Source organism: Rhinatrema bivittatum, chromosome 1, assembly GCF_901001135.1.
Source record: "Rhinatrema bivittatum chromosome 1, aRhiBiv1.1, whole genome shotgun sequence".
Lineage (NCBI taxonomy): Eukaryota > Metazoa > Chordata > Amphibia > Gymnophiona > Rhinatrematidae > Rhinatrema > Rhinatrema bivittatum.
In genome coordinates, this window is record NC_042615.1 from 10157373 (window position 1) to 10177448 (window position 20076).

At 43.3% G+C, this 20076-nt stretch overlaps 1 protein-coding gene across 1 annotated transcript in view; it reads left to right on the forward strand.

The window, feature by feature from the left end:
- The window catches only part of KIAA1109 (KIAA1109 ortholog), a 590259-nt gene that overhangs the window by 315594 nt on the left and 254589 nt on the right, over positions 1–20076 (forward strand). Inside the window, 1 exon segment of the mRNA XM_029584454.1 lies at positions 10422–10597. Within this exon segment, the coding sequence (XP_029440314.1) occupies positions 10422–10597 (176 nt within the window).

Below are 20076 nucleotides of genomic sequence, written 5' to 3' on the forward strand. Positions count from 1 at the left end.
TTAGTTCTTGCCTAAGGTGGTATTTTACGTCCACCTTAATCTGCATCCTTGATAAGGGTGACCTAGCCTTACGCAGTTTGGGTTGCAAGAAAGCCCTTGTCTTCTATCTGCCAAGGACTCAGGCCTTAGAAACTCCATCCAGTTCTTTCTTTGTTTTGATCTGAACAGACTTGGAACTGCTGTAGCCAAATGTGTGCTCGCTGATCGGACAGCAGATTGCTTTACTTTTTGTACTGATCCAGGATGGGACATGCTAAGGCCCCTGTCATCAGAGCCATGGCTCTTGGCTTCTATTGAGGAAATTTACAAAGCTGCGACATGGACGTCTGTCCACATGTTTACAGCTCATTGTTGCTTGGATATTGACTTCAAATGCAATGGCCACTCCGTTCTTTTTTTTTAATTGCATTTTTATTTTCATATGCAAACATGACAAACGAATAGCCAGGGCTCAGTAAATAGTTACAACCAGCATGGTAGAGTATTCTCAAACAAGTAAGTTAAACATATCTTCTCCCCCCCCCCCCCCCCCCCCCCCACAAATAACATGCTGATTACTTTCAGTGAGAGTCTGCAAACTACAGAGACTCCTGCCTCTCTACACAGCTTTTCCTTCATTCTGCATGTCCATTACTACCCAGGACAGTTTTACAAACAATAAACAGACTGGGGTAGATTTTATAAATGCGCACGCATGTTATAAAACTTGGGGTCGGCGCGCGCAAGGGGGTGCACAGTTGTGCGCCAAGCCCGCTCCAAGCCACGCTGCCTTCCCCTGTTCCCTCCCAGGCCGCTCCGAAATCGGAGCGGCCTGGGAGGGAACTTCCTTACCCCCCTTCCCCTACCTCCCCCGCCCTTTCCCCCCACCTTTGATTTCGTTTTTTTTAAATTTCAAAACTTACTTCAGCTGGCCAACTGCCGGCGTGAGATCCCCGGCCCAGCAGCCGTGCAGAGGCCCCTTTTGTAAAGCCCCAGGACTTACACGCATCCCAGGGCTTTATGCTCGCTGCCGGGCCTTTTGAAAATCCGGCCCACTCTGTTTTCCATTTATAGAAAAAGGGTCCCATATCTTATGAAATTTAGGTAAATATGCATTCCTAATTGCTGTCAATTTTATACAGAAAGCACATTTTGTCAGGTCTGATTAACACATTTTGTATGGTGGGTATCTCTCTGGATTTCCAAAGAAATGCCAACTCACAACGGGCAGCGACGAAAGTTTGATGCACTGAAGCCCATTTATGTTCTGGCATATCTAAAGGTAAATTCAGCAACGTCTGCAAAGGAGTTATTAGTAGGCTGTGCCCAAGCACCTGCTCCTTAAACACATGTATCTCAGACCAAAACTGGGCTATCCTAGTGCACCCCCACCATAGGTGCCAGTAAGTGCCCTTCTCACCGCATTGCTTCCAACATAAGTCGCTTTTATTAGGGTGTAATCGATACCACCTCATTAAGACCTTATAACTATTTTCAGTCAAGCTTGCTGAAATGGTGCTCAGTTTAGTTAGTACTTGCATAAATCAAATCCCATTCCTCACTGGTCAAGGGTTTCCCGAAATATTTTCCCAGTCTCTCACATAAATTGCTGGGGATCGCTGGGAATTGCAAAGGAACTCATAAAGATCAGAGATTACACCACCCCGATTTCCCTCAGGTTCACTCCAATGTTCAAATTGTGCTTTCCCCTTTCTTAAATCCTCATCTACTTTTTACGCAATCATAAAATGTCGCAATTGCGAGAGAAAAAAAATAAATCCTTGTTTTGCAAGCTTGTAATTCACCAAAGAATAAAGGTTTCTGTTGCCCCCATATCTTTTCAAAACTTGCAAATCCCTCAGCAATCCAGCCTTCAGAGGGATGCTGAAGCAGCCCAGGTAGAAATTTAGTAATATGATGAAGTGCAGAGTTTGGGATAGGAGGCGATGTCCTTTCGTGGATTACAAACTGGTTAAAACATAAGAACATAAGAAATTGCCATGCTGGGTCAGACCAAGGGTCCATCAAGCCCAGCATCCTGTTTCCAACAGAGGCCAAAACCAGGCCACAAGAACCTGGCAATTACCCAAACATTAAGAAGATCCCATGCTACTGATGCAATTAATAGCAGTGGCTATTCCGTAAGTAAACTTGATTAATAGCAGTTAATGGACTTCTCCTCCAAGAACTTATCCAATTCTTTTTAAACCCAGCTACACTAACTGCACTAACCACATCCTCAGCAAGAAGTCTAGGAGTTAAGGGTTAGACATGTCAGCTTCCATGGGGAAAACTTATGCTCCTGACAATAAGCTTTGAAACTCGAATATAGGTCAACAAGATTTAATTTTTTGAGCTTTCAGCATGCTTATCAGAATTGCCTGTGAATAACTAATCTCACAGGAGTGTCCTTTCAAGGGCCAGACCACAAGACAAAATGGAGATGGGTCCTCCATTGGAACTTGACCATGCCAAGGGAATTCCTGTTTTCTGAGAAACTGCAGGGGGGTCTCTGCTAATAGCCTTATTATGCATACCAAGGTCTCCTCAACCAATCCGGAACAACTAGTATCATCTCTGATGAGTCATCCTCTATCCTTTTTATCACTTTGCCTATTAAGGCCAAGGTGGAAATACATGCAAGAGTCTGCCCTTTGGCCAAGGTTGATTTAAGGCATCTATTGCAATAGATCCTGTCTCCTTCTGCTAACTGCAGAATCTGTTTGCTTTGGCATTGTTTCGGCCGTTAAGTCCACAGTCGATTGTCTCCAATCCAATCCTGAGGACAGGAAACAGAGAGTAGGATGAAATGGTCAATTTTCTCAGTGGAAAAGAGTAAACAGTGGAGTGCCTCAGGGATCTGTACTTGGACAGTGCTTTTCAATATACTTATAAATGATCTGGAAAGGAATACGACGAGTGAGGTAATCAAATTTGCGGACAATACAAAATTGTTCAGAGTAATTAAATCACAAGCAGATTGTGATACATTACAGGAGGACCTTGTAAGACTGGAAGATTGGGCATCCAAATGGTAGATGAAATTTAATGTGGACAAGTGCAAGGTGTTGCATATAGGGAAAAATAACCCTTGCTGTAGTTACACGATTTTAGGTTCCTTATTAGGAGCTACCACCCAGGAAAATGTTCTAGGCATCATAGTGGATAATACTTTAAAACCATCGGCTCAGTGTGCTGCAGAAGTCAAAAAAGCAAACAGAATGTTAGGAATTATTAGGAAGGGAATGGTTAATAAAACGGAAAATGTCATAATTCCTCTGTATCGCTCCATGGTGAGACTGCACCTTGAATACTGTGTACAATTCTGGTCACCGCATCTCAAAAAAGATATAGTTGCGATGGAGAAGGTACAGAGAAGGGCAACCGAAATGATAAAGGGGATGGAACATCTCCCCTATGAGGAAAGGCTGAAGAGGTTAGGGCTGTTCAGCTTGGAGAAGAGACGGCTGAGGAGGGGATATGATAGAGGTCTTTAAGATCATGAGAGGTCTTGTACGAGTAGATGTGAATCAGTTATTTACACTTTCGGATAATTGAAGGACTAGGGGGCACTCCATTAAGTTAGCAAGTAGCACATTTAAGACCAATCAGAGAAAATTATTTTTCACTCAATGCACAATTAAGCTCTGGAATTTTTTGCCAGAGGATGTGGTTATTGCAGTTAGTGAAGCTGGGTTTAAAAAAGTTTTGGATAAGTTCTTGAAGGAGAAGTCCATTAATGGCTATTAATCAAGTTTACTTAGGGAATAGCCACTGCTATTAATTGCATCAGTAGCATGGGATCTTCTTGGTGTTTGGGTAATTGTCAGGTTCTTATGGCCTGGATTGGCCTCTGTTGGAAACAGGATGCTGGGCTTGATGGTCCCTTGGTCTGACCCAGCTTGGCAATTTCTTACGTTCTTAGAGTTAAAAAATAAATAAATAAATAAAATAAAATCTATGGCTGCCGACAAAATGTACTCGCTTCCATAGCATTAGCGTATACTGGGTGGTTGGGGGAAGTGTTGTTACTTGTCTCCAAGTATCAGGTGGTTGCCAAACCATAGCCCAGAGTGGCATATCACCCACTAAAGCTTGTTCCACTTTAACCCAATTTTTTGTGCTGCACCTCCTATGTCATTCTATAATAGCTCTCAACTGTGCTGCTACGACTTACCATTTAATATTTTGGTACCCCTAAACCCCCCTGAGGTTTGTGTGGTACATCACTGATCGCGGGATCCTTGGTCGTTTACGTTTCCATATAAACGCAAAAAATGTGGCGCTGCCAGCATCTAATATAGAATCTGATATCCATATAGGAAGGGATTGAAATAGATAATTCAGCCTGGGGAGCACATTCATTTTGACTGAGGCTGTACGCCCTAACCAGGACAAGCTATAGGGGGCCCAGCTGTCAAGATCCTTGCTTATAGCTTGCCACAGCGGTGTATAATTAAGAGAGAGCAAATCCTTGAAGCAATTACTAATCCAAATTCCAAGATATTTTATTTTTTTCTTGGCCCATTTGAAAGGAAAAGTTCTTTTAATACTGGCAGTTGTGCTTCATTTACCGTTAAATTGAGGACCTTCAACTTGTCAAGGTTCAACTTGAAGCCGGACACGTAGCTAAACCTCTCTAATGCTCTTATAGCTGCCTTCAAGGATACCTCAGGGGTTGTTATATCGCTTTTTGCAGATGATATTTTGCGCTATCTTGTGCTCCTCTGATCCTACTCGAACACCTTGTATTTCTGTAGTGTTTCTGATATTTATAGTTAGTGGTTCCAAGAATAAAGCAAATAGCAGAGGGGACAATGGGCACCCTTGCCGAGTTCCTCGCTGGATTTGCAAAGGGTCCAAGTAAATACAATTTACTTTAACCCGTGCAGCCGGGTTGGAGTAGAGCTGTCACATCCATGCGAGAAAGGGTATTCCAAAATTCATTTTTCCAGCGTGCGAAACAAAAATGGCCACTGTACCATGTTGAATGCCTTTTCAGCATCAACAGACAGAAATACCGCTGGGATATGTTCTTTCCCACCCACCAGGCTAGATCTACAATACGGCGCCCATTATCCGCCACCATCCGGCCGGGGATAAACCCTGCTTGCTCTTGATGTATTAATTGGACCAGTACTCTCTTCATTCAAGTTTCTAATATTTTAGCTAATATTTTGAGGTCAACATTTATTAGAGAAATAGGTCGAAACGACCCGCAGTCAGCCGGGTCTTGGCCTGGTTTTGCCAATACTGATACACCCACGACATTTGCACTAGCAGGCAAAGAATTTTTGGATCTTAGGGAATTAAACCATTTTAATAGTGACGGAACAAGATGGTGTGAAAATTTCTTGTAAAAAAAAAGAGTGGTGTGCCCATCTAGTCCAGTTCAAATTTTACTATAATATACCTACCCCGAGGATCATAACAGTATTTTTTAATATCCCCTCCAAAATCTCTATGAAAGAGTATTCCCACACCTGCATATTTCTCCTGCGGAACTGCAGAGGTGAAGTATTGTATGGGATACTGTGACCACCTTAACAGTGATTCATGTCTTTTTTTTTTTTTTTTAGATGAGTTTCTTGTAAGCATACAATAGTTGCACCTCCATCCAGTATTTCAGAACTGAGCAATTGTCTTTTTCGTGGGGAATTCAACCCCTTAACAATAAAAACTCATAATAAAAACTTTTTAAAATATATCCAAAGCAAGAAACCTGTGAGGGAGTCGGTTGGACCATTAGATGACAGAGGGGTTAAAGGGGCTCTTAGGGAAGATAAGGCCATTGCAGAAAGACTAAATGAATTCTTTGCCTCCGTGTTTACAAATGAGGATGTTGGGGAGATACCAGTTCCGGAGATGGTTTTCAGGAGTGATGAGTTAGATGAACTGAACAAAATCACTGTGAACCTGGAAGATGTAGTAGGCCAGATTGACAAACTAAAGAGTAGCAAATCACCTGGACCAGATGGTATGCATCCTAGGGTTCTGAAGGAACACAAAAATGAAATTTATGATCTATTGGTTAAAATGTGTAACCTATCATTAAAATCATCCATTGTATCTGAAGACTGGAGGGTGGCCAGTGTAACCCCAGTATTTAAAAAAGGCTCCAGGGGCGATCCAGGTAACTATAGACCAGTGAGCCTGACTTCAGTGCCGGGAAAAATAGTGGAAACTATTCTCAAGAACAAAATTGTAAAGCATATAGAAAGACATGATTTAATGGAACATAGTCAACATGGATTTACCCAAGGGAAGTCTTGCCTAACAAATCTACTTCATTTTTTTGAAGGGGTTAATAAACATGTGGATAAAGGTGAACTGGTAGATGTAGTGTATTTGGATTTTCAGAAGGCGTTTGACAAAGTCCCTGATGAGAGGCTTCTACGTAAACTAAAAAGTCATGGGATAGGAGGCGATGTCCTTTCGTGGATTACAAGCTGGTTAAAAGACAGGAAACAGAGAGTAGGATTAAATGGTCAATTTTCTCAGTGTAAAAGGGTAAACAGTGGAGTGCCTCAGGGATCTGTACTTGGACCGGTGCTTTTCAATATATATATAAATTATCTGGAAAGGAATACGACGAGTGAGGTTATCAAATTTGCAGATGATACAAAATTATTTAGAGTAGTTAAATCACAAGCAGACTGTGATACATTGCAGGAGGACCTTGCAAGACTTGAAGATTGGGCATCCAAATGGCAGATGAAATTTAATGTGGACAAGTGCAAGGTGTTGCATATAGGGAAAAATAACCGTTGCTGTAGTTACACGATGTTAGGTTCCATATTAGGAGCTACCACCCAGGAAAAAGATCTAGGCATCATAGTGGATAATACTTTAAAATCGTCAGCTCAGTGTGCTGCAGCAGTCAAAAAAGTAAATAGAATGTTAGGAATTATTAGGAAGGGAATGGTTAATAGAACGGAAAATGTCATAAAGCCTCTATATCGCTCCATGGTGAGACCGCACCTTGAATACTGTGTACAATTCTGGTCGCCGCATCTCAAAAAAGATATAGTTGCGATGGAGAAGGTACAGAGAAGGGCAACCAAAATGATAAAGGGAATGGAACAGCTTCCCTATGAGGATAGGCTGAAGAGATTAGGGCTGTTCATCTTGGAGAAGAGACGGCTGAGGGGGGATATGATAGAGGTCTTTAAGACCCCTAGTTCCATGTAAACCGATTTGATATGACTTCTGTCATGAAGGTCGGTATATAAAAGATTTAAATAAAAAAAATAAATAAGATCATGAGAGGTCTTGAACGAGTAGATGTGACTCGGTTATTTTCACTTTCGAATAATAGAAGGACTAGGGGGCATTCCATGAAGTTAGCAAGTAGCACATTTAAGACTAATCTGAGAAAATTCTTTTTCTCTTAACGCACAATAAAGCTCTGGAATTTGTTGCCAGAGGATGTGGTTAGTGCAGTTAGTGTAGCTGGGTTCAAAAAGGTTTGGATAAGTTCTTGGAGAAGTCAATTAATGGCTATTAATCAATTTTACTTAGGGAATAGCCACTGCTATTAATTGCATCAGTAGCATGGGATCTTCTTAGTGTTTGGGTAATTGCCAGGTTCTTGTGGCCTGGTTTTGGCCTCTGTTGGAAACAGGATGCTGGGCTCGATGGACCCTTGGTCTGACCCTGCATGGCAATTTCTTATGTTCTTAAGAGACATTATTAAAGCATCATTCGCCATTTGTATTTTATTTGGAAAGATAATAACTTGACCCAGAGAACATATATAACCTTCATATTCAGTCTTGCCTGGGCTAGCTCTAAGTTAAACAAGCAAATAATGCTATGATATCTCTCAATATGCTGCATTTCCTATTTCAGTTAGCAAAAAAACCATATTTCTCACCGGCATTCTGTGACAATACCCAAATCCCAACCCTAACCCATCCGCTGTTAATTCTCAGCAGATCTGCCTGAACAGTGGGAGGGGAACTCATTCTGAACCCAAAGTCCGAACTCTCCCCTGAGCATTTCATACAACTCTTAGTAACCCATATTGCTAATGAAAAATAGAAGAAAGAAACCCCCATCTAGTATCCACGTGTCCCAGTTTCCGAAGTTTAAACATAATCATGAACATCAGGTAAATCTAGGACTTTCATATCCAAACCATTTTGCAATGTTCCGGTAGATGATCCTCATAAAAGAGTTAGTGTTACTTCAACTTTTCCCGCTTTCTTTTGATTATAAAGAGTCACCCAATTCCCTTCACAGTCTCTTGCTATTTTTCCCCACTGTCTGCCATCGTGGAATGTCTTGTTAGACACCAATATCTTGCTTTTGCTGATTTCTCGACTAATTCGTCATGTAGCCCACCTCGATCAAGATGGCCTCCGCCTCCTCCACTGTGGTGACCCTTGACGTTGCTCTCTTCAACATTAGTGCCAGTCCAAATGGTAACAGCTACCTATATCTAATCCCTTCTTTTCTCAATACAGGCATTATTTCCCTGAAGTCCATTCGCTTTTTCATGGTGAGGGGAGATAAATCTACAAATAATTGAAATTGTGTGATTTTTCCCAAGTTCAGGTTTGCTGTTTCCTTGTGGCCTGCAATATTCATTCCTTTATGGGGAATCTGTGAAAACTCGTCACAATGTCCCACGGCCTGTTTCCTATTTTAGGGCCCAGTGTTCAGTGTGCTCTTTCTAATTCTTTTCCTGTTGCAACTGGTAGATTCGCATCTCTTTACGACTGACTCAGAAAAAATAAGCCAAGGTTTCGGACCACTGCGAAGCAGTCTGTGTGTTCCGCTGTTTTGGGTACTCCTTGAAAACGAAGATTGCATCTTCGTCTTCTGTTATCTAAGTCTTCTAATTTATCTTGTAAAGTCTTATTTTCTTGCTCCAAGGACTCACATGAAGTGTCCAGATTTATTTTCTGTGCCTGGCCATCTAAGTGCATGTCACAGTCATTGACTCGATGCCCTATTTTGGCCATGTCCTTCTTCATTTCCGAAATGAGACCCATTAAATAGTCTTTCATTTCTTGACGAAGGTCACAGAACCATTGCCGAAATTCCGCTCTAGTATGCAGGTCAGGGAACTGCGTCTCTGGAACTTCCACCTCAGAGTCCATCGCTGCGGAATCATTTGACGCCATATTGGCCTCTATCTGTACCGACCCTGCCGCTTCCTCCGATAATTTAGTATAGGAGAATTGTCTTAAATCCGTATTTTTTTTTCTTAGTTAGAACATAAGAACATAAGAAAATGCCATACTGGGTCAGACCAAGGGGTCCATCAAGCCCAGCATCCTGTTTCCAACAGTGGCCAATCCAGGCCATAAGAACCTGGCAAGTACCCAAAAACTAAGTCTATTTCATGTAACCATTGCTAATGGCAGTGGCTATTCTCTAAGTGAACTTAATAGCAGGTAATGGACTGTTATGGCAGGTTATGGCTGTCATTGTAATTTGTAGTAGCTGCAACACGTAAGATAATGCAGATGTTGGGTTATAGTGTGTATATTAGCTTTCTTACGCTCGGGGAGAGACGGAGCCTGAGCTCAGGTGGCCACGCCCCCTCCTGGCCACTTGGTTCTTTAGGATCTCTTTGAGGGTTAGAATCCAACTCTGTATACCACTTCCTTAAAAAAAAAAAAAGGCAAAAGTTGAAAAGGAGCTTTGTCCCACAAAAATGTTATCCCACATGTGGGTGGATTTTTTCTTCTTCCCCCTTTTTTGTTGGAAGGCATCACTTTGCTAGGGATTCTCACGTGTGTGGCTGATAATCTTGTAGAAGATGTAATTGCTTTCTGTGGACAGCAGGATAATTGACCACATCCCTACATATGATAGAGATATTTAAATATCTCAAAGGTCTCCATGCACAGGAGACGAGCCTTTTACAATAAAAAAAAAGAGGCTCTAGAATGAGGAGTCATGGGATGAGGGGATAGACTCAGAGAGATTAGTGGAGGGGGTGGAGACAAAATAAACAGTATCTGAATTCAAGAAAGCCTGGGATAAATACAGGGGATCTCTGAGGGAGTGATGGGAATAGTAAAGGTAAATTAGTTGGCTGGATGGGCCCTACTGCCTTTTTCTGCCGCCATGTTTCTACGTACCCTCTCTCTTTAGCATGTACTTAAGGCTCAGGAGGTTTGTACAGGGGCAGTTGAACCAGGACTTCCGTGCATTCTTAAGAAAGCTGCCTTGGCTTTTCTGGGCTCTGAGAGAGTTTTTCAGACATTGATGCCATCGGAGCCATTTGTGTGACCGATTTCTTCTGCTGTCTGCACAGAATACCTGTTACAGGTAAGCAACTTTATTTTTTATTTTGTGTCCAAAAGTGGAGTTTTGTGTGTTTGCTAATACATTTATAAATAATGTAGTCAGAATTACAGATTTTCTGTTTTCTTTTTGTTTAGTTCAGTTTGAATAATTATAGCGCATGGTGATTTGTTTTGCAGGTATTAGCAACAACCTCCCTACAATACCCTCTGCTTCAGACTTCAATACGGTACTTTCCAGTGAGCAGAACACGCTGGATGGAACACACTCACAGCATAGCTCTAGCCAGGATGATATAGCAGGTATAGAAGAGGGTAATCAAGGATTTCCTGCCGTCCAGCTTGCTGATGCACAGGTAAAGCTTGAATGATGATACGCACAGGTTTAACACGGATATGACGTGTATATGTTCTGTGTATATACAAACAAATCTTACATAGTGCTCATTGTGCTGAAAAAAAGGGCATCATACAGAATGTTAAAAGTGTACTCCACGGAATAAAGTGTGCAATTTCCAAGGCATTCTTTACATTGCCCTTCTCGTACCTGCCTCTTGCATGTTCCCTGTCACTGTATCTTACAGTGCAAGGACTGGGAAGGGTGCTCACCCTCTCTTTGTAATGACCTGATGCATTGAGAAGGGATTAGATAATCTGAAAAAAAAAGAAGGCTGTCAAAATGACACAAATTCAATAATGGTAACTATTTAAATTTATTTATTTTAAAATTTATACTTTCCTAACGTTTAGACAGATGGACTCGGGACCAGTGGGTTATGCTCCCTTGTCAGCAGATGGAGACGGAGCAAGCTGACGTCAGAGTATATATACTCCTGCAGTGACCCCCCAGCCTGCCAGTATTCTCAGTCTCCAGCAGATGGTGGATGTGCAAATCCCTATGGGGATTGCTTCAGATTTTCGAAGGAGAATTTCAGATTAGGAAAAGAAAAGCCCCACGCTCCTGCGGTGATACCAGATGGTCCCTCCCCCAGTTGAGAATTCCTGAAGGGATTTCCGTGGTCCCTCAGATGTGTGCCTTGGTCTGGTAGCTGGGTTTCCTGGCGTGGACTTGGCTGATTGTACAGCTGAAAGGCAGTGGGTGCAGGATGCCGAGTGCGGCGGTGACGGCAAATGTCCTCTCCCCCCACAGCTGGAGACAGTCTCTGTATTCAGATTCCATGTCTGAGCCGAAGAAGAATCCTTGCGTAAAGCTTCTTGTTTTTCTCCTGTTATGGACGTCATTCAGGAATTGATTGATCTTGAATGGGGCACCCCAGAGGCAAATTTCAAAGGGAGTAGGACATTTGAAGCCCTGTACTCCCTGGATCCAGTGGTGAGAGAGCGTTTACGTTTTCCCAAAGTGGATGTGCTGGTCTGTGCCATCTCTAAGCAGGCGACCATCCCTGTGAGGGAGGAGTGTCCTTGAAGGTTAAGCATGATAGGAGGATTGAGGCTATCCTTAAGCATGCCTTTTGAAGCAGTGGCGATGACTTTACAGATAGCTTCCTGGTGCGCCCTAGTGGTACATTCTTGTCTGCTTCTCTCTCAGGAAGTTGATGATTCTGAAGTGAATTAAAGAGCAGTTATGGAACTTGTTGCTGCCTTTTTAGCAGATGCGGGCTGCAATTTGGTCTTCCTTGGCTAGAGGAGTGGCTTCAGTGGTGGTGGCCAGGCTTGAACTATGGTTGCGAATTGGTCAGGAGATGCAGCCTCCAAAGCTAACATTATGAAAATGCCTTTTGGAGACTCGCTCTTGTTTGACAATGAGTTGGAGAAATTGTCCAGTAAGTGGGGAGAATCTTCAGTCCCTCGGTTCCAGAGGATAAGAAGCAGTTGCAGTGCCCCTCTGGTATGAGGGGTTGTCTGTGGGTCCAAGTGTGTTCGTTCCTATAGAGGGTCGATCTTTCAGAGAACTCTGCTTTTTGGTAGGTCTCAGTCCTTTCGTCCCAGATAGCCCAAGAGAGGAGCGGGCTTGGATGGTGGATCCTCCTGATCTTCCCACTGAAGGTTTGCCAACTCACTTTTGGGAACAAGAGATAGGGGGATGCCTCTTTCTCTTTCATCAGAGGTGGATCGAGGTCACATTGGATCAGTGGGTCCTAGAAGTGATATGAGAAGGATATGCCCTGGAATTTTGCAGTATTCCTTGTGACGTGTTCATAGTGTCTCCTTGCCACTCCCCGCAGAAGAAGCAGGCAGTGGAATCTATGCTTCCAAGGCTCCTCAGGCTGCGGGCTGTGGTTCTAGTGCTTATGTCTCAAAGTATGGGGTGATATTCCATTTATTTTGTTGTGCCCAAGAAGGAGGGCTCCTTTTGTCCCATCCTGTATCTCAAATGTCAGCTTTCATTTGAGGGTGACTCATTTTCACATGGAAACCTTACACTCTGTGATAATGGCCGTGCAGTCAGAATTTCTGGACTCTGGCACTTCCAGGTTAAAGCACTTTAAGCTTTAACCTGTATTCTCTATTGTATTTCATAATTATTACCTGCCTTTACCTTCTTTCCAGCTATTTAAGCTTCCAAGTTCTTTACTCCTTGTTGAATGTAACTTTGCCTTATTCACCTCTATTGTTTAATTACTTTAGTTGGCGCTTCAGTTATACCCTTGTTAAATGTAAACCGATCCGATATGGTTATTACTATGAAGGTCGGTATAAAAAAGTGTTAAATAAATAAATATCCAAAGCCTACATTCATATATTCTCATCCGTTTGGAGCACCAACATTTTCTGCACTTTGTGGTGTTGGGATGCCATTATCAGCTTTGGATGCTGCCTTTTTGATCTAGGCACCATCCTCAGAATATTTTCCAAGGTTATGATGGTAGTAGTGGCGATGTTGAAAAGCGATGAGATCCTAGTAAACCTGTATTTGGACGACTGGCTAATTCGAGGCACGTTTCAGGAAGAGAGCCGCCTGGTGACCCACAAAGTGATCTCCTTTTTGCAGGAGCTCAGTTGGGTGGTGAACCTGGCCAAGAGCAGTCTTCAGCTTTCTCAGTCATTGGAGTATCTGGGTGTTCAGTTTGACACGAGCAGGACAAAGTTTTCCTGCCAGAAGTTTGGGTTCAGAAATTGATATCACAGGTGGGTTAGTTGATGAGCATTATATGCCTGACAGTGTGGTCCTATCTAAAGGTGCTCGGTTTGATGGAGGCAACCCTGGAAGTGGTGCTGTATGCAAGGACATACAACCCTGTTGTAACTTTGTCTACCTATTAAGATTACTGTAAACCGTTATGGTGAAACCAAATGACGGTATACAAAACATGTTAAATAAATAAATGTGTCCTTTTCAGTGCTCACTACTGTCTCATTGGAACACGCAATTTCAGGACTATTCAGCATGGCTCTACTTGCCGATGGAAATCTCTCGCCTCTAATGGTGGTTACTGGATGCTTATCTGAGATAGGGTGTTTCCTTGACCTCTCTGACCTGGTTGATACTCACGACAGATGCGAGTCTTTAGAGTTGGGGAGCTCACTGTCAAGAGCTGATGGCCCAAGGACATTGGAATACCAAAGAGTCCCACTGGAGCATCAATTGCCTGGAAGCCCGAGCGGTCCAACTGGCATGCTTGCAGTTCAGCCATAGACTGCAGAGTTAAGCGGTCTGAGTGATGTTGGACAATGCAACGATGGTGGCCTACATCAATTACAGGGTGGAACCAAGAGTCAGCAAATGTCGCAGGAAATAGACAAACTTATGGAATGAGTGGAAGGACATCTACAGATGATCTTGGCCTCTCACATTGTAGGAAAAGACAACGTAAGAGCAGACTTTCTCAGAATCTGGACCCAGGAGAATGGGTGTTGTCGGATGAGACATTTCAGCTGATAGTGAATCGCTGAGGCCTTCTGTTCTTAGACCTGCTGGCGACTTCTCGCATTGAGAAGGTTCCTCGATTCTTCAGTCACAGGAGAGATCCATGGTCCTGTACAGGTCTGGCTGGAAAATCTTAAAAAAAAAAAAAAAAAGTTGTTGCTCTATGCCTTTCCTTCATGGCACTTATTGGGCAGGATAGTTCGCAAGATCGAGACAACTGTGGGAATGCAGATCTGTGAAGACTCTTGGTGGAGATCCCCCTTTGACTTCTACCACACAAGAATCTGTTGTAGCAGGGACCTGTCCTTTAAGAAGATCTAACTCCATTTTGTCTTACGGTTTGGCTCTTGAGAGGGCTCACTTGTTGTAAGGAATGGATATTCTTCTGCAGTGATTGCTACCTTGCTCCACATTCGGAAGTTCTGCACTTCTTTGGCGTTTGTGCGGGTTTGGAGAGTGTTTGATGTCTGGTGTGTGGATCGAGGTGTTTTTCTTTGATTAAGATCCCGCTCATTCTTGAATTTTTGCAGGTTGGATTAAATAAAGGATTGGTCAGTAATTCCTTGAACGTACAGGATGCGGCTATTGTCTGTTTCAGAGGCCCGGTGAATGGTGATTCCTTGTCGTCTCATCCTGATGTGGCCATTTTTTTTTTTTTTTTATAAAGGGAGTGAAGCATCTTCGGCCTCCTTTGAAGTTACTGGTTCCATTGTGGAGTCTTAATTTGGTGTTGGAATTTTTGGTGGGCTATATGTTCTGACTGCTGCAAAGCCTTTCCTTGCGGTTATTGACCTTGAAGACAGTGTTCCAGGTGGCTATATGTTCTGCGCGTCGAATTTCAGAGCTGCAGGCCTTGTTGTGCCGAGAGCAATTCCTTCGGATGACTCCAGGGGCATTACAGCTGTGTACTGTTACATCCTTCTTGCCGTAGGTGGTCTCAGAATTTCATTTGAATCAGTCCATTTCCTTGCCATCCCTGGTTAAGGTCAGGGACGTGGAGGAGTATCGCCTCTTGCGTCCCTTGGATGTCAAGAAACTTGTGTGGTACCTGGAGGTTTCTGAATCTTTCCGAAAGATGGATCGCCTGTTTGTCCTTCATGGTGGAAGGAAGCAGGGCGAACCAGCTTTTCTGGCCACTACAGCTCCCTGGATTAAGGAGATAGTCATGGCTGTGTATGTGGATGCTGAAAAGCTGTTGCCTACTCAGATTAAGACTCATTCAACTTTCTGCTATCTATTTCCCAGGCAAGGGCAATGTTCCAGCAGATATTCCCAGTCATTGCCTTCATCTGCACAAATGGTCTCTCCATCACAAAATTTTACAGCATCATTTTCAACTGTGGGGAAAGCCACAAATTGATCTGTTTGCCTATTCAGTAAGCCACAATCTACTTGTATTGTTCCAAGAGACCAATACACAAGGCATTGGCTCTTGATGCATTCCTAATATCCTGGATCAAAGGTTTGATGTATGCCCTTCCTCCAGTTTCTAATCAAATTGTGAAAGGCCAAGGGAAAAGTTATTCTCATTGCCCCTTACTGGCTTCATGAAATCTGGTTCCCAGAGATACAGAGGCTAGCAGTGGAGCCACTTGTACACTGCCCCATTTTTCTAGGTCTGTTAACTCAATTACATCCAAATTGTAATGGCCATGCCTTTTGCCTTAGATGTTAAACAGATTTTCTTAGCAGCAAGGAAACCAGCATCTAGATGATCGTATAATTCCAAATGGAAGAGATTCTCTAGTTGGTGTACTTCAATCACAGAAAATCCATTCACATACCTATGACATTACTTTAATATCTGCTATTCCTATCAAATTTTGGACCAAAATCTAATTCAGCAAAATTGTATTAAGTGTAATTGTTGCATATCATCAATATATACTGGAGGTTAACCTACTAATGTCCAGATTTATCAAGGGATTATATAATTTGAAGTCGACAATCAAGGTTCCACCTACTCAGACTTAATGAAGTCTCCCTTTGAACCTATACTGTCTTCTGACATTAAACTCCTAACGTAGAGCATGTTGTTTCTTGTGGCAATCACATCTGGTCACAAAGTAAGTGAACTTCAAGCTTTAGTACATTATCCTCCATATACTCAGTTTTTTTCTTAAATTTGTTCTAAGAAAGCATCCAAAATTCTTACCAAAGGCAATATCTCAGTTCCATTTAAATTGATCAGTTAATCTTACAATTTTTTCCCCAAACCTCATTCATTTTCAGCTTAACAAATCCTTCACACTTTGGATTGCAGAAGAGGTCTTTTCTATCTGGATAGAACAAACCCTTTAAGAAAGCCCTCCCAGTTTTCCCTCTTCTATGACATGAACTGGGCAGACCGATCTCTTCAGAAACAAACCCTATATTCATGGCTTACCCAATGTATTTTTCAGCTGTGCCAAAGCAAAAATGAAACTCTCAAAAAAATTAATGTAAATCGATTGAAGGCTACTGCTTCCTCTATGGCTCAGTTACATCAGGCATACAGGACATTTACAAAGCTGCCTTAAGGAAGATCAAAACTTTAATGTGTAGTCCAAGACTCTCACAATGATGATTTCTGTGGTCAAAAAGTCTTGAAAAACATATTTAAGTAAAGCTTCAACTTCCCACTCTCCATTTGTTCACAGGTTGCTTTGCTTTTATGAAGAGAAATTTTAATACTTAGGCGCAACCCTCAGAGAGCCCCTACTTGAGTGACTGTCCTGCTTCTCCATAGAGAAAGCGAAATTGCTTACCTGTAATAGGTATTCTCTATGGACAGCTGTTGTCTTCCTTGGGCGGCTCCGCCTACTAGGCACGCGCCTGACTGTTTCAAATTTAAAGGGGCCTCAGTGGGAAACCACGGCCCGGCCCCTTTCTCCATGTCATCACTCCTATACTATTTAAAGCTGCACGAGACACCAGTGCTTTGCCTTGGCAACAGGTCGCCTCCTTGGAGCTCTGAGGTGCTTCCTGCTGTCCCTGACTCCGTTCCTGACTCCAGTTGTTCCTGACTTCGTTTCTGTACCCGATTGGTTCCTGCTTCACTCCTGCTTTCCTGCCTACTCCACTCCCGCTCCTGTGTTCTGGTTCCCACTTGCTGGTGACTATGGCTTCATCTTCTGGCTTCTCCTCATCTGCTGCCTGCCTCGAACCTCTGGACCGTCATAGACTCTTCTCGACTGCTGTCTGCCATAACTTGGACTGTTCACCACTCCTCTCCTGGTCTTGATCCACCTCCTGGCTACGAGTACCATTGCAGGCCTTCCTTCAGCGGTTCCATCTCTCTCTGTAGCCGGCCCAAGGGTCCATGCTCTCAACAACAGCTGGACAAATTAGCCATACAATCCCTTCCACCTCCACAAGTTGAAGCTTAGCTCATAAATAACTGAAGTGGCTCATGTGATTGCAGCGCAGGAACTCAGACGAAAAAACTCCGATTTTTTTCATTCTTTCAGAGTTTGGAGAAAGCAATTTTTCTGTCAGTGCCATCAATTGATGTCACCCACTTGTGTGGCTAATTGGTTCTGCTGACCACAGAGAGCATCTGTTACACGTAGGCAATTTCACTTTTTATTCATGTAGGGATGACCAACTCCAGTCCTCAAGAGACATAAACAGGCCAGGTTTTCAGGAGTTGGTCATCCCTACACAATGAATATGGATAAGGTAGATTTGCATACAATGGAGGCAGTACATGCAAATTTCCAATGCAAATTCATTATGGATATCCTGAAAACCAGACCTGTTTGTGGCTCCTAAGGGCCAAAATGGCCACTCTTGTATTAGTGATACCTCCCTCGCATGTATATATTCACAAAGTTGTGTTACTGTTTTAACACAGAAAATGCTGCTTTTGCCAACATTTAAAAAAGGAGGTAGAGCAGCTTTTAGATCATGGGGGAAAGCAGACGGTTGCCTATAAGCCGCAGTCTGGGGGTGGTCTTTATAAGGGAGGAGGTGTAGCGGAATAGTAATTTGTTTATAAATATCTGTGACTTAAAACGTCCTTTACTGGACAGCAGATGGTAGTGTTCCATAGTCACCAGCAGCTGGCACTGAAGGGAGCCAGCTAATGCTATCACTGTTGCTGTTGAGTCTGGAGAGAGTGACGCTAAAACTATTTGTGAAAGTGACGTCAGCAGCTGAAAGAGACTGAGACATACAGTTGGGGTCGACCACCAAACATTACTCAGGATTGTCATTGTTAATTATGATGGGGTAGCATTCAGCCCTGCAGTGAGATTCAGTAGAAGTAAATGTTACTATGTAATCCCTTTTTTTTCTCCTGCTTGTTGCGACATAGATTTGCGTAGAATCTTTTATGTTCACTAGTCTTACTTTTTAATAATAAACTCTTTAGTTTATTATGTCTGTGTTTGTAACTGATTGTTTCTCAGGAAAGTAAGAAGCTGTGTGATCCCAGTATTTTGGATGTGTGGTCTGTGAGCTTTTATCTGGAAACTATGGGACTCCAGCATTGTGGAATTCCAGTGTCCCTAGAAAATATTCAGAGAATAGTTTTGTAGGCAGTTTTGTAGGCAGTTTACTCAAAGGCAAGCAGAACCCCAGTTGGTAAGTGGATGGTTGCCAGAAGAGAGGCACAAGCACAGGTAAGACCTACACCGTGCCTACTAGGATCCTCAAGTGGCCATGAGTTCAACCCCTTATGGGTGTTAGGGGAAGCACAAAAATGTTATGTGACACCATAGCTTTAACCATTCAATTTTTTTCCTCCTTTTCCCGCTCATTGCCAGCGGGGGCCCAGCCCAGCTCTTCCGGTTTGTATTCCAGCTTCGGATCCTTTGGTCTCTATTCCACGCTGTCGTAGGAACATTTCTGCCTCCACTGGCTGTCTAGCCACACAAGTGTCCCCACTGATTGTGAATAATATTCCGAACGGATATAGCCATCTATAGCGGACATTTTCAGCCCGCAAAGTATCTGTAACAGGTTTCATCTCCCTGTGCTTCTGCAGGGTTACGGATGAGAGATCATTAAAGATCTGAATAGTCTCCCCCCGCCACTTTATCTGGCGAAGCGTGCGTGCCTTAGCCATGATAAGCTCCTTTACTGCAAAATTGTGCAGACAGGCGATGATATCTCTAGGTTTGTTAGTGGCGGGCTTACCTAGAGTGCGATGCGCTCTTTCAATTGCGATAGGCCGTGCATAGGGTTCCTGGGCCTCAATGCTGAGCACCGCTTTACAGATTTCCTGCACCAGCTCTACATAATCCGTAGTCCCCTCTTGTTCTGGGATCCCCCTGATTACGTATATTGCATCTCCGCTGCCTATTCTCTAGGTCTTCCATTTTATTGAGTATATCTTCCCTAGCCTGCTGGAGAAGCTGAATCTCCTTGGAGTGCTGCAGGATGGTTATGGCCTGTTCATCTGCGCTCTGCTCCACCACGTGCAGCCTTTCTCCCAGGTCTTCCACCTCTGTCTGCAGCACCCCGATGCTCTCTTTAATTTCAATCTTTAAGGTTTGGATAATTTCCTTCTTTACTTCCTGTAGCCAGGCTTTAATTTCGTGCCCTTCAGCGCCATTGCTGCCGCTGCCGGCCCCGATATTCGCGCTGTGCCGGCCGCCATATTGCCTTCCTCCTCCATCGGCTCTGCAGGCAGTCGCGCAGCATTCCCCCTGTAAGAAAATTCGGAGAGATCCACAGTCTTGCGCCGAGTGGTCATCCTGCTTACCAGCGTCTGGGAGCGCTTCGGGGCAGTTTTGCGGGTCGTTTCGCTAAATTTTAACGCATTTATTCCCCGCAGCTACACGGAGCTAGGAGACTACCCGTCCATGCGCCTCGGGTGACGTCACTTCCTCCCATTCAATTTTTTTAAGTCATCTTATCTATTCCTTATGGTTTGTATGGCATCACATAAACTTGCTAATCCCCCATCAGTATGAAGCCTAAGAAAATATTTACCTTTGAAGAGAAAATCGCTTACAATGATATTTTCACGCTTTCGCACATCCCACCCATAACCTCTTTGGGAGTTGCGTACTCTTCCTC